The following is a 13,875-nucleotide window of genomic DNA, read 5'->3' on the forward strand; positions in this document are numbered from 1 at the left end:
TGTTCTATTGAAAGGATCTAGCTACATGCTAACGAGAGCTCGACTCGGCGGAAGCATAAATACTTCAGCGCGGAAGGATACATGAGTGAATCGACAGTGATCCAACTGTCAGTCTCCGTCAGTGTCGATCAAAGTCGGGAGGATGGCGCTTGGACATTTAGCAACGGAGGATTTAATCACGGGCTTACTTCGTTTTGGAATAAAGGTCACTGAAGAGGAGCGAAGTAAATTCAAAGGTAAATTATGTGCATTTTTAATCTGTGTTTGTGGTGTTAATATTCAAAGTTGGAAGTTAACTTTACCGTTAGCACTAGCCAAGTTCATACTCTGTCAACATTAGCTAGCTACACTCGACATTGATGATTGCCATTATTAACGTTTACAGGTTAGTTAGTTAAAACATTAGCAGTATTATGTCCCATATTGCCATTCTACATGTTACGACATGGTACTTAGCTAGCTAACGGTACTTAGCTACAGTTGACCATCGAGATAGCTAGCTAACATTAACGTTAGCTATAAAACTACTGCGTCAGAGGAGAAAAAAACGTTTTTGCCGCCGAAAAGTCTTTTCTTCTGACTTACGTTAACTCTAGCTATAAAACGTTAGCTGGACTGCGTCAGAGGAGAACGATAAAAAGCGTCTTTGCCGCCTAAAAGTCTTTTGTTCTTAAATATATGTTAATGGTAAAGCAAAGCCATTTGGGCGGAATGTGACTATCGGTAGCCAGTGAGGGTTTGAAATGATGATTTATTCTTTATTTTGTCGTCAAACTGTCTTAGAACATTTTCGTAAAACCATGTAATGTTAACGTTAATTAACCTACAAAGACTAACGTCAAGTTACAACACCAGTCACGTTAACGTTAACTGACAGAACCGACCAACGGTTAACCAACGGTTAACCTCCCTTTCGAGTAGCTAGCTAAGCTTAACATTTAACGTTAGCTAGCTAGCTGCTGTTTTCAAAATAACCCGATTATCATTATTAATAAAAAAGTAAGATAGGCCTAACGTTACGTTATATTAATATAGTGTGTGTGTGTGTGTGTGTGTGTGTGTGTGTGAGAGACACTTTTCCAGCGTCTCTAATGAGGTACGCCTAAATACTTTTTTTTTTTTTTAAGATTATTTTTTTGGGCATTTTAGGCCTTCAATAGACAGGACAGCTGAAGACATGAAAGGGAATGACATGCAGCAAAGGGCCGCACGTCGGAGTCAAACCCACGGCCGCTGCGTCGAGGAGTAAACCTCTATATATATGGGCGCCCGCTCTACCAACTGAGCTATCTGGGCACCCTACTTTGTGTTTTTATATGGATATTAGGTCCGGACCAAACGGAGGATGATAGAGAAACGTGATTGCATAATGTGCTTTTTAAATGTGGTAACGTTACATTATGCTGTTACCACAGTGGTGGTTAACATTGCTGTTTTTCTTTTCTGTATTGTACGTTAGATAATGAAGTTGACGGAGAAGCAGTGGACTATGGATTGACTGAGAGGATGGTTTCATACCTCTTTGAAGGATCGTTTAAGAAGCAAGCCAAATTCAACCGATTTGTACAGCAGTGGAAAGAAACCGTGACACTAACCGTTGAGCCTGTCCCGGTACATTCAGAGAAGGCTACAGTGGAATCAAGGTACCCGTAACAGTAATGTTATGTGATTGTTATAACATTAGGCCCAAGTAGAACCATGGAAAATAACTATAATCTCATAGACATATAAATAATATAAAATGTAAAGGTTACTACTGAAGAAGTTTTTATCTGGATCTGAATTCACCTGGCTCCGGTAGTTTATGTAGTGTAACATTATGCATTAGGGTGTACACACTGTAATGCATAATCTTGCACAGTCTTTGTAGTCCGAACGCAGGGGTAGAATGTAACTAAGTACATTTACTCCAGTACTGTACTTCAGTCTAAATGTTGAGGTACTTGTACTTTACTTGAGTCTTTTCTTTTCATTCCACTTTCTACTTTTTACTCCACTACATTTATCTGTTACAGCTTTAGTTACTAGTTACTTTAGTTACTCCACTACATTCATCTGTTACAGCTTTAGTTACTAGTTACTTTAGTTACTCCGCTACATTCATCTGTTACAGATTCATCTGTTACAGTTACTAGTTACTTTACACATTAAGATTACTACTCACAGAACACATGTAGTTTATAAAATCTGATGTTTGATTCTAAAGTAAACTGAGATGATTAGTCCATTAAACACACAACTGGTTGGATCCTTTACACTTTCTAACATGTTTTAATGTTTAACTACATTATCCTGATAATACTTACAGACTTTTGCTTAAGTAACATTTACACTGCAGGACTTTTACTGTAACAGTATTGTTACAGTATGGTTAATTTGCCATACATTTTAAGACTATTGTTTTATTGTAAGAGTCCATGCAGGGTTTGTCTACATGTTTTTTTTCCTTATATTTGTGTTGGAGTTCATATTAAATTACTAAAGGCTCTCTTTGAAATTTAATTTTAAAATCCTATGATAATGTTGTGACATGTTTCCTGTTTCCTGTTTGTGCTGGTTGCAGAATGAATATCTGCCGAAGATTTTAAGATGGCTTTAAGATCCTAGTACCCACAGTGCTTAGACTGACTCAAAGGAAATCTCCCCTTGTAGATCTGGCTTTGGAGGAAAGAGAGGCTGCCCTCACCGAAGATGTCCCTGGTAAGTGACTCACTGATCAGCCGTGGTCACCCCTAGTGTTGTGGAGCCATTTAAACTTAATTTCTTTTCTATTTGTCTTCAGACAAGATAAGGCCTAACCAACCAAAACATTCACCTAATACACTTTCTTTTATTTTTTTACTTATTTTTCAGGGATTGATTTCAGAGCTGCAATCCTGCTGTTGCCGATCCTGTTCAGGGAGAAAAATGACATTCTCATCATACTTGGAGAGGTGTGTAATTTGCGTATACTTATTTTTTGTTTACATTATTTCACGCAGAGACTGGAAGAATTATATGCATCCCTTGGATGTCTTATTTCATAATACAAAGTTTCTAGCTGTCAATACTGGGCCTTGGTGTGGACATGGGGGAACGCAAAGCTAAATATGGAGAAAAAAAAATGCATGCACGGTAAGAAAGATCTCTGATTTCACAAAAAATGTTGTAGTCTTTTGATAGGCCATTAAATGATGGTTAAGGTTGTTACTTACCGGAGACGTTTTTGTGTGTGTGTATGTATGTATGTATGTGTGTATGTGTGTGTGTGTGTGTATATATATATATATATATATATATATATATATATATATATATATATATATATATATATATATTTGGACAGTTGTTTTTTATGAATGTTTGTGGTAGATTTCTACAATTTAACTGAGTGAATACTACTTTATGATCTCTTGCAGGATCAGCCTGGTTGTAGCGCTATCCTATTGCATGCAGAGGGAGTTTGAAAGACAACCGTTTATCTCGCCCCTCGGATTGAGCCCTGTCAATGGAGAGTTCCCAGACTCAACATCTTGATGTGGTCTGGCCAAGCCTCCAGGAAGAGCGCCAAGTCTAAAAGCCACCATGGGCTTAATGGATAACGGTGGTACTGCACCCCATGGCCCAGAAAGACTTTTCACATAGACTTTGCAATGGTTAAAGAAACGTCTATATTTCAGCGGATAATTTGTTTCGGGGTATATCAACTTACCAGCCCGAACATTGAAAGGGTCCTTGGTTAAAACGTTACGTTTTTAACATTTTTAACATTCACTAGAAGCGAATCCAGAATTATTAAATTTTTTAAATATATATATTCCACTAAGTTAAACCAGTCTCTTATTCACTTGCTGTGCAGAAACCATTCTATACCATTTTACCTCTATAGAAAACTGAGAAGACTAGATAAAACAAAATAAATAGTATGATAATAATTCAAATCGAACGATTTTATTACAGCAGCAGTAATGAGGAACCCGGTCCTCCAGGCGCCGACGGAAGCGGAGGCCGAGATGGCCATTAAAGAGTTTCTCCTAGATAATTCTTTATTTTAATGTTTAATGTTTTAATATTTGTTAATGTTTTTTATGTTTATTGATTAATTATATAGTTCAAAATAAATGTTTGTTCAGCAAAAAGTGAGAAGTTTACTGGTCTTGTTTATACCAGCGATCCTACAGAGTGATTTAAGATGTTTTCAAGTAATTAGGTTAATAATTGTTTGTCATCTTCTAGACTATGATTTCTACAGATTAGACTGGTATTATTGGACTGTAGCTATAGTTTATTATAAAGTAGTAGTAGTTATAGCAGTAAAATGTTAATTAGGCCCCCTATCTAAAATATTCTCGGTGTACCAAGGTAAGTAATTTGTAATTTATTTTATCAACATTTAAAGAGTAAAGGTATGTTAGGATAACATATACGGTATGTAGCGCCTGACATCTGCAGACTGTATAAATGATATCTTGTGGATGTAGAGCCTGACATCTGTACTATTTATAACAGGAAGATGACCACATCTGTAAGATGTATAGCAGATGTTAGAACGATGTATATAAGCCTACATCTCTACAATGTATTGCATACGTTAGAACGACGTATATAAGCCTACATCTCTACGATGTATTGCATACGTTAGAACGACGTATATAAGCCTACATCTCCACGATGTATTGCATACGTTAGAACGACGTATATAAGCCTACATCTCCACGATGTATTGCATACGTTAGAACGACGTATATAAGCCTACATCTCTACGACGTATGGCATACGTTAGAACGATGTATATAAGCCTACATCTCTACGACGTATGGCATACGTTAGAACGATGTATATAGAGCTGGTAAGTCCCGCCCCTTCCGTAAAACCCCGCTGGACCTCAAAGTTGAAAAACCGTCAATGCAAGTGAATGGGAGAAAATAATTATTTTCTGGTCCCGTTTGAATTGTGCCATGAATGTGAACATATGTTGTCTGTGAATTTTTTATATAATTTTTCATGTAACGAGTTTGACAGTATATTGCATGATTCTTCGGCTAGCCGTTGTTGAAAAGACAAAACTAGAAAGACTACATGTCGCATATGTGACGTCACCCCATAACGCATTTTCCCTCCATAAATCACGGTGCGATAATCTATGAAGACAGATCGAGATGCCTGTGTGTTTTGTACCCAAATGTCACCATTCAAACAAGCTTTGCTTTTGCTACAGTAACTGCTACTAGCATTTTGCTAACGTGCTAGTTAGCTATTAGACTCACCGAAACATTATAACGCTTTTCTCTTCGACTGGCGTGGACAACGCCGACCATCTCCCCACTTGCGAACTTAAACCCCTCCACATGCCCAGACCTGAAGTGGTTTTCACCACGCTCAATTAGTTTGTCCTCTCCCTGAAAGAATGCGGTGAAGTGCACCAAAGACACAGCCATGTTTAGCGGGATCCATGTGCTAGTGGTGGTGACGTATATAAAACGCGTCGAAAGCAGCGAAGAGCTGTAGTCCACAAAGTGCTCTCACACAAAGTCTAACCGTATCAAAATTCTACCCGCTAAATTGAAGCATTCTTTACACGAAAAATTATATAAAAAATTCACACACAACATATGTTCACATTCATGGCAAAATTCAAACGGGTACAGAAAATAATTATTTTCTCCCATTCACTTGCATTGACGGTTTTTCCACTTTGAGGTCCAGGGCGATTAGCGGAAGGGGCGGGACTTACCAGCTCTATATGTATACGTCGCGGAGAGAGCGGCTATATGTCGCTGAAACGTAGCGCAGCGACGTCGCGGGGACGTCGTGCCAGTGAGCAAACTACCAAAATACTACATATCCCCGATGTATTTTGATTACATCGCCAATACGTCGCCGCGACGTATGTGTGCTTACTGGGTAAAGACCGTTGCCGTGCTTGCGTCACTCCCTTACCCCTCCTACCAGTCCTTATGGCCACTTGGCCAGTGGGAATGCAAACGGGAAAAAAGATTTTGGGGGAGAGTAGTTCTTAGAACTGCTTAGAAGTGTACTTTTCCTCTAAAAAGTACAAGTAGGCCTACTATCCGATCGGAAAGCACCTATGGTCGCAGACTGGACGGGGCGGAGTCCCATGGCTACACACGCGGCGGCCGTAATATGTTTTAAGGGGAAAGTACATCAACACACAGTGGGCGGCCGCGGAAATATTAATAGGATTAAAAGACCGAAATAACCGACTTGGTAAAATTACGTCGGTTATAGGCTCTGAATTTCGGTTACGATTATTTTTCTATTAATCATCCAGCCCTACTTCCCATGCACACGCATCTTAGATCGACGCACACGGCAACACACAAGTATAAACTTCAGGCCACTTACATGATAGGCTACGGATCTCTGCAGAGAAGTGGCTCTTATCTGGAAGGAGGGACCTATACGATAATGCTGCCCACAGCTATTCCCTTCGCCTTTATAAGGAGAAGACCTAAAAGCCTGACAGACTGAGCCTGCAGCCGTCCTTCAGAGGCATTCATTCAAGGTAAGCATAGCTTCATTAATTGAGATAAATATTGAGAAGACTTCTTACTCTTTTTTGCATCTGCTGACTGCATCCAAAAGCAGAAAACATTTATGAACACAAATGAAGGGTTTGTTTTGTGTCTGTCTGTCTGAACAGATCGTCTTGTTGCACACTGCACAGTCATCATGGGCAATACATGGCGTCAGTGTTCCATTGACATTACAAATGAATGCTCTACCTACTACTTCGGCAACCCCTGGTAACTGCAATTTTTTGGGTGTTTCACGGAAATACATTTTCAATAAATACACACAATTTATTAATATTTTCCAACTGTTCCTAGTGTATACATGGAGAGTGGTGTCTGCACTGAACCTCTGCCTCCGCTGATCAACTCAAATTCAACTGGCAGTGCACTGTTCACCAAGACTGGCCACACTGCTAGAGGAGCTGTTGGCGTCTTCACTTACGAGCTCATCAAAAAATCTACAAAAAACACCAGTTGGAAAATTGCTGTCATGTTCTCTGTGCCCTACGACTATGACCTGTACTTTAACTTGTATGCAGTGGGAATCTTTGATGAGAGCCAAGCGTGTAATAAGGATCTTTATCAACTGATGTACTATGAATCAAACGACAAATTTGTCAGAGGTAAAGCAACTGGTCCCAGTCTCACTCATACGGATGGTCAAGTCACCATCATGGCAACCATGTCAGACTCAACCAAGTCTGTCATGAAGGTGGTAGTGAAAGACAACTGAAATAAGAGAATTGGGAAGTGCTAAAATGTAGATTACCCTGCAGCACATTCTGCTTTTATAGCTAATTCTGTGCCAATGGCTAATACATAGTTCATGTATAGTCATTTTGCTTAATTTTGTTCTGAGCAAAAATAATTAGGAATACATGCTTAAGATGTTTTCATTGCTTTACAATATTACTCCACTGTTTTGTGTAATATGTAGAAACTGTAGTAGAACTGTTGAGTTTCCATCAAAAGAAAAGATGATGCATTTGATGGATTAGTTACATGTGAGAGTAACAAGTAAATATGTCATGCCAAACAGTTCAGTAAAGCTTTCAAAAGTATTTAAATGTTGTGGACAATCCGTTTTCTTTTAAAGATACAACATATAACATTTGGAAAGAGAATAAATAAGCACATTGAACAGTAACCCAAACAATGCATTTATAAAAATGATTTAATACATTTCAAACTTAAATGCATCAGTAGTTGGACAGTACATTCTGGGGTATAAGTAGGCTGGACATCAGGAGACTTACTATATATTAATTAAAAAAAATATATATATTAGGTGTAAATTTCAACTGATATAGGAAAAGCTATACATAAAAAGGTTCACAAGAGCATTGAAAGGTTGTAAGTACAAAAATAAGAAGAAACATGTTTAAGTAGGCGAGTTAACCTCTTAATAGACACTAAGAGAATCAGAAAAAAATAAAAAGACACACATTGTGTACTTAAAGGTCCCATGGCATGAAAACGAAGATAGTTCACCAAAACGTGTTTCTGAAAACATTTTAAGCGAGAAATAGGCCATGCAGTTGCTGAATCTGTCTTCATTTCAGATCAACAAAGGTCAGTTTAAAGGTCCCATGGCATGAAAATTTCACTTTATGAGGTTTCTACCCCCAGCCTGCCTATGGTCTCCCAGTGGCTAGAAATGGCGATAGGTGTAAACCGAGCCCTGGGTATCCTGCTCTGCCTTTGAGAAAATGAAAGCTCAGATGGGCCAATCTGGAATCTTTCCTTTATGACATCATAAGAATAAAGGTTACCTCCCCCTTTTCTCTTTCTCTTTCACTTTGCCCACCTACAGATTTGGCCCACCCATGAGCTTGCAAACAAGTGAAGCAAGCTACAGACACAGAAATGGCACATCCTAAGGAAAGCTCATTGTGGGACTGGCTCTAGTGGCTGTAATTCTGCACCAAGGCTGAATTTTGGGAAAGAGACTTCAGATACAGTATTAGGGGACCACTAAGGCCTATATAAAAGAGACTTCAGATACAGTATTAGGGGACCACTAAGGTCTATATAAAAGAGACTTCAGATACAGTATTAGGGGACCACTAAGGTCTATATAAAAGAGACTTCAGATACAGTATTAGGGGACCACTAAGGCCTATATAAAAGAGACTTCAGATACAGTATTAGGGGACCACTAAGGTCTATATAAAAGAGACTTCAGATACAGTATTAGGGGACCACTAAGGTCTATATAAAAGAGACTTCAGATACAGTATTAGGGGACCACTAAGGTCTATATAAAAGAGACTTCAGATACAGTATTAGGGGACTACTAAGGCTAAAAAGAGAAAAAGAGACTTCAGATACAGTATTAGGGGACCACTAAGGCCTATATAAAAGAGACTTCAGATACAGTATTAGGGGACCACTAAGGCCTATATAAAATAGACTTCAGATACAGTATTAGGGGACCACTAAGGCCCCCCGAATGTTTTCCAAATCTTGGCTTTTTCTTTAAAAATAATTAAAACTTTTTGTCATTTCCCTACAGTCTCTCTGACTGGCCCGGCAAATCAATGGAGCAGAAGTTCTATACCCGGGGAAATATCGCCATTAATTCGCTATTCATACCCTGTCTTTCCCGATTATGAACTTCTGCCATCAGGGAGAAGATCTTAGCACAACAGAGCAAAGTGCAATAAATACACCAGCACTTATTTGCACTTTGCACTGGAATTATTACACTTTTTAAGATGTCGTATTGTTTGTACAGTCATATGTGCTTTTGTGTGGATTTCAGAATGGTTTCTCTGGTACATGTTTGTGTTGTGAAGCAACAGATTGTAGCACTACGACCAAGACAAATTTCCCCTTGGGGATAATTCTATTCTGCGAACTCTACCTCTAACTGAAAGCCTGAAGAACTCTGACTTAAAAATAGAAACAGACACTTTCTGCCTGTTTTTAGCCAAAGTGAAAATTAGTAATTCTCAACATTTATTGTGCTCTGGTTTCAGAATGATGACGAACAATTAGATACAAAATAGGATGTAGGCTCTACAAGATGATACTTTTCTTTGGCAACTACCTTGTTTTTTCTCATTTGATGTTGTAACATGAATAGCTTTTTGTGGAAATCCCTAAAGTCATCCTTACAGACTCCAAGATCCTGGACTCAGACTCTAGTCCGACTCAAGGTCGCTATTCTCTGGAGTCGTGAGTCGACTCTGACTCACACACATGACTTGGACTTATAGATTTATGATATAGTACTCTTTTACGTCTACTTTATGTGTGATAGGACATACAAATTTGATATAAAATACTGATATCTTCAGTCTGTAACTGTTTGATGCAGGGGCACGAGATTCGACTAGGATTCAAACTCAGGTAATGGTGACTCGGACTCAAACACTGGGGACTTGACTACAACACTGCCATGTACGCAAAGTTTGTGGAGAAAATGTCAGAATCTATGCAATAGTGAGAGTCTCAATAGTGAGAATCTATAACATAGAAAACAAAAGACTCCTTAAGAAATATAAACAACTCATCTGTAGACATTACAAATAAAAAAACAATACGTTTGCAGAGTGCCGTTATGAAGCCTCACCCATCTGGGTTTTTTGAAACCGAATGTGACAATTTTTGAAGAGAGGGTGGGGTTGGGAAGGATGACGCTGCCAAGCCAATGTCGTTTATGGTTGCAATGGCGCTGCTAAAATGCTAAAGCGGGAAAGTCGTTGATTTTCAACCCTTCTGAAGTGAGTTATCCAGCGGAGATATACCTGCAGGTAAACACGGACATCCGCCTACTGCCGCTATTTATCTGCATGTATGGCATTACAGAAAATCTTAAATCTAAAAATTTAAAAATTGCAGAAAAGAAACAACTTGTAAAGTCACGGCTCAGAGAATTGTAGGACCCAAATGCAGAGACAGCCAGGCAGAAGTGATCAGCTTGAGGATTTAATCACCAACAAAGCATATACAAACAAAAGGAGTCCTGGATAAAGCAGGCAAAACTATACCAGAATGTAGTCCAAGTAAAAACAGGAATCACAGGAACCAGGAACACTGAGACAAAATCGGGTAGAGTGACACACAGACTCTCCAAAACAGAATACAGAAATAATGACCTGACAACAGACAAAGGAAACACAGAGACTAAATACAAGAGTTAACGAGCAAACAAGGGACAGGTGACACTAGGGCTAGGGAACAGGTGAAAGACATCAGAGCGGAGCAAACAATCACAAAGGCGGTAAAACCAAGGGGGTAAGCTTCTCTTCAGAGCTCGAACCTCCTATGGCGCCATTTTGATGCTACAAAGCGATCACCCGATGTTAGCATTCCATTGACTGCCATTCATTTTGACGTCACTTTGACAGCGAATAACTTTACATCTGATGCGTTTAAAGACTCTATTTGTTCATTGTTTATTTCTAAAGAAACACGACAATGTATAAAAGGCTCCATTACCTTGTACCTCACGTTATGGCTCCGTAGCAGACGTTTTTGTAAAAATAGGCTAACGTCATAACCACGCGACTTACTGTCGCATAGTAGAGGAATTACCGTATAGTACAGGAGAAGCTCGCAGGCAGTTTCGACTTACATTAGCTGTTTAAGTTGAATTACTAATGTTAACTATCATTTTAGTTAGCAATAATTAGCCTGTGTCCATGTTATCTCCTTACATATACCAACGCTCTCCTTCTCTGCAAGATTGGGAATGATTGAGATTTCTCTTGGCACAGCTACCAGAAGACTTACAACTTTCAGACAGGTTGCTCACGTCATATCTACGTCGTCTCTCTCAGTTGGAGGCTGCGCTGCTCAGCGCTCACCGGAAAAGTGCTTCTAACGGCCTTCACTGGTCTCCGTCCAGAGCAACAGGATCTGTTGGTCCATTCTTATATACTGTCTACGGGTAAAACCAAAAGACAGGAAGTAAAACAAGACAACACATAAGAGATCAGAGAGACTACAAAATAAAACAGGAAATGGAAAACCAACAGAAAACGTGAAACCAACTAAACACAGAAACTTGACACTGGACGAGACGTGACACAGCCTTCTTGAACATCTGCTACTGCCAGCACTTCCTATGTCTGTCAAATGTCCGATCACATTTTAAGCATTTATCTTCACAGCCAGACACACAGTCAGCACTAGACAGAGGTTTTTTTTTTATGATGACCACCATATGGCTCTGGACACAACAGAGGATTACTGCTGGATTAATGGAGGGAAAGAGAAATAGAGAAACAGTCCATTTTGAGGTCAAGATGAATTCTGCTGAACTGGAGTATTTTGTTTTTTAATGTAACTTTATTTTTCGTTTTTGTTAGTAGACAACGTATAACAAACATACAGATAGCACATAGCTACATATTGAACAACAATAACAATTACATAACCAAGGAGGACACGGAGGATTAAAAAAACTTGATGGGGGCTCCCGGATAGCTCAGTTGGTAGAGCAGGCGCCCATATATCGAGGTTTACTCCTCGATGCAGCGGGTTCGACTCCGACCTGCGGCCCTTTGCTGCATGTCATTCCCCTCTCTCTCCCCTTACATGTCTTCAGCTGTCCTATCAAAATAAAGGCTGAAAATTTCCCAAAAACTTATCTTAAAAAAAACTAAACATAATGGAGTCTTCAGAAGATGTAATTATCTTCACAAGAGCATTCAGCATTCAAGTAAGTTTTCTCAGAATTGTTTGTCTTTCTAGTTACATAACTCAGTGTTTCCCCTACCACGATGGCCCAAAATGACATTAATATGCACAGTTAGCACAGTAGAATGACATGTAAAAATAAATATGTTAAACCCCAAAGCTCTAATCCTAGAATCCTAGAAGGCCCCTTGTGATCGATAAGCTCAAGTGTGAAACCAAATTGTTACAGTTTTGCATGGACAATTTCCTCTTTGTTAAAAGGCTGACACTGAAATGCTAAATGACACGTTTTTTTCACTTTCATTTTTACTGTCATAAGACTAAGAAGGGGCTTTTGATTGGAAGGAGGGACCTACACAATAAGATGCAGCCCACAGCTGTTCCCTTCACATTTATAAGGAGAAAACCTAAAATCCTGACAGACTGAGCCTGTAGCTGTCCTTCAGAAGCATTCATTCTAGGTAAGCATAGCTTGAGATGACTTATTACTCTGTCAAGTTCTCATTTTTTGCATCCAATAGCAGAAACTTTTATGAACACAAATGAAGGGTTTGTTTTGTGTCTTTCTGTCCGAACAGGCCGTCTTGTTGCACACTGTACAGCCATCATGTCTGATTCAGAAGAGAGGCTGGCCCATGTGGAGACAGCCTCAACTGATGCTGATGCAGTGATTTCAGTTGGCGATGACGCCATTGGAAGCAGTACCTGGCGTCAGTGTTATATTACCGTTATAAATTACGGCTCTGAATACACCCTCTGTAACCCCTGGTAAATGCAATTTACTATTTTATTTTTTGGCCATTTCATTAATACGTTTTCAATAAATACACACAACTCTTTAATATTTATTCTGCTGTTTCTAGTCAATACACGCAGAGTGGTCGCTGCACTCAGACTCCACCACCGCAGATTGGCCCGCATTCATCTGGCAGTGCACTGTTCACCAAGACTCCCTTCACTGCTCAAGGATCTGTTGGCGTCTTCACTTATGACCTCCAGGACTCCACTGACAAAATAGCTGTCATGTTCTCTGTTCCCTACGACTATAACCTGTTCTCTAACATGTATGCAGTGGGAATCTTTGACAAGAGCCAAGAGTGTAATTATGATCTTTATTATCAGATGTACTACGACCCACCAACCACCTTTGTCAGAGGTGAAGCTAAGTGCCCCCCCAGTCTCACTTATAAGGGGGATCGAGTCACCATTGTGGCAACAATGGCAGACCTTTTTGAAGCTGTCATAGATGTGGAAGTGAAAGACAACTGAAATAAGAGAGTCGGGAAGAAAGTAGTTTCTCCTGCAGCCTATTCTGCTTGTTTTTTTTTGTAGAATTTATAAGGCATTCTGTGCCAATGGCTAATACATAGTTAATCTTAATGTATGGTAATTTCTTTCCCAAGCATTAAGAATTAGAAATACATGCTTTAAGATGTCTATATTGCTTTACAATATAACACAATCCACTGCTTTTGTGTTAGAAAAACTGTAATATGTAATAACTGTAGTAGAGCAGATGATGCATTTGATGGATTACTTATTGTACGTGTGTTGTGATTTCACCTGTAACATTTATTGACTTTTTGGCTTTATAAGATTATGTAAACTGTCTTATACACGGCTTTCAACATCACTTTGGTTCAAATCTCAAGCATTTAATAAATCTGCAAAATCCGTCTTCAAAATCACGTCGTTCAAATCACACTGTCAC

At 39.2% G+C, this 13,875-nt stretch overlaps 1 protein-coding gene and 1 long non-coding RNA gene across 4 annotated transcripts in view; both read left to right on the forward strand.

The window, feature by feature from the left end:
* LOC118494608 overlaps positions 1-13,875 on the forward strand; it is a 24,340-nt gene continuing 10,465 nt past the window's right edge. Inside the window, exons 1-4 of the long non-coding RNA XR_004896719.1 lie at positions 1-236; positions 1,460-1,643; positions 2,564-2,700; positions 2,854-2,961. This is a non-coding gene — a long non-coding RNA (uncharacterized LOC118494608). The remainder of the gene's footprint in view (positions 237-1,459; positions 1,644-2,563; positions 2,701-2,853; positions 2,962-13,875) is intronic.
* LOC116063466 (DELTA-sagatoxin-Srs1a-like) lies at positions 6,369-13,838 on the forward strand. Of its 3 annotated transcripts, none has more exons than XM_035998972.1 (3): positions 6,369-6,505; positions 12,743-12,932; positions 13,028-13,838. In XM_035998972.1, the coding sequence occupies exons 2-3, from the start codon at positions 12,772-12,774 to the stop codon at positions 13,431-13,433; spliced, it is 567 nt and encodes a 188-aa protein (XP_035854865.1). In that variant the 5' UTR covers positions 6,369-6,505; positions 12,743-12,771; the 3' UTR covers positions 13,434-13,838. The 3 variants fall into 3 exon arrangements, with proteins under 3 accessions (XP_035854865.1, XP_031174337.1, XP_031174325.1); XM_031318477.2 differs by lacking the exons at positions 12,743-12,932; positions 13,028-13,838 and adding exons at positions 6,644-6,746; positions 6,831-7,576; XM_031318465.2 differs by lacking the exon at positions 6,369-6,505 and adding an exon at positions 12,444-12,625.

This window comes from Sander lucioperca, chromosome 2, assembly GCF_008315115.2.
Source record: "Sander lucioperca isolate FBNREF2018 chromosome 2, SLUC_FBN_1.2, whole genome shotgun sequence".
Taxonomy (NCBI): Eukaryota; Metazoa; Chordata; class Actinopteri; order Perciformes; family Percidae; genus Sander; species Sander lucioperca.

Bases quoted from the DNA above. Each gene is read 5' to 3' on its own strand.
- LOC116063466 (XM_035998972.1), top strand. From the start codon at position 12,772: ATGTCTGATTCAGAAGAGAGGCTGGCCCATGTGGAGACAGCCTCAACT. The intron at 12,933-13,027 runs GTAAATGCAATT...TGCTGTTTCTAG, and splicing joins TACACCCTCTGTAACCCCTG to TCAATACACGCAGAGTGGTC.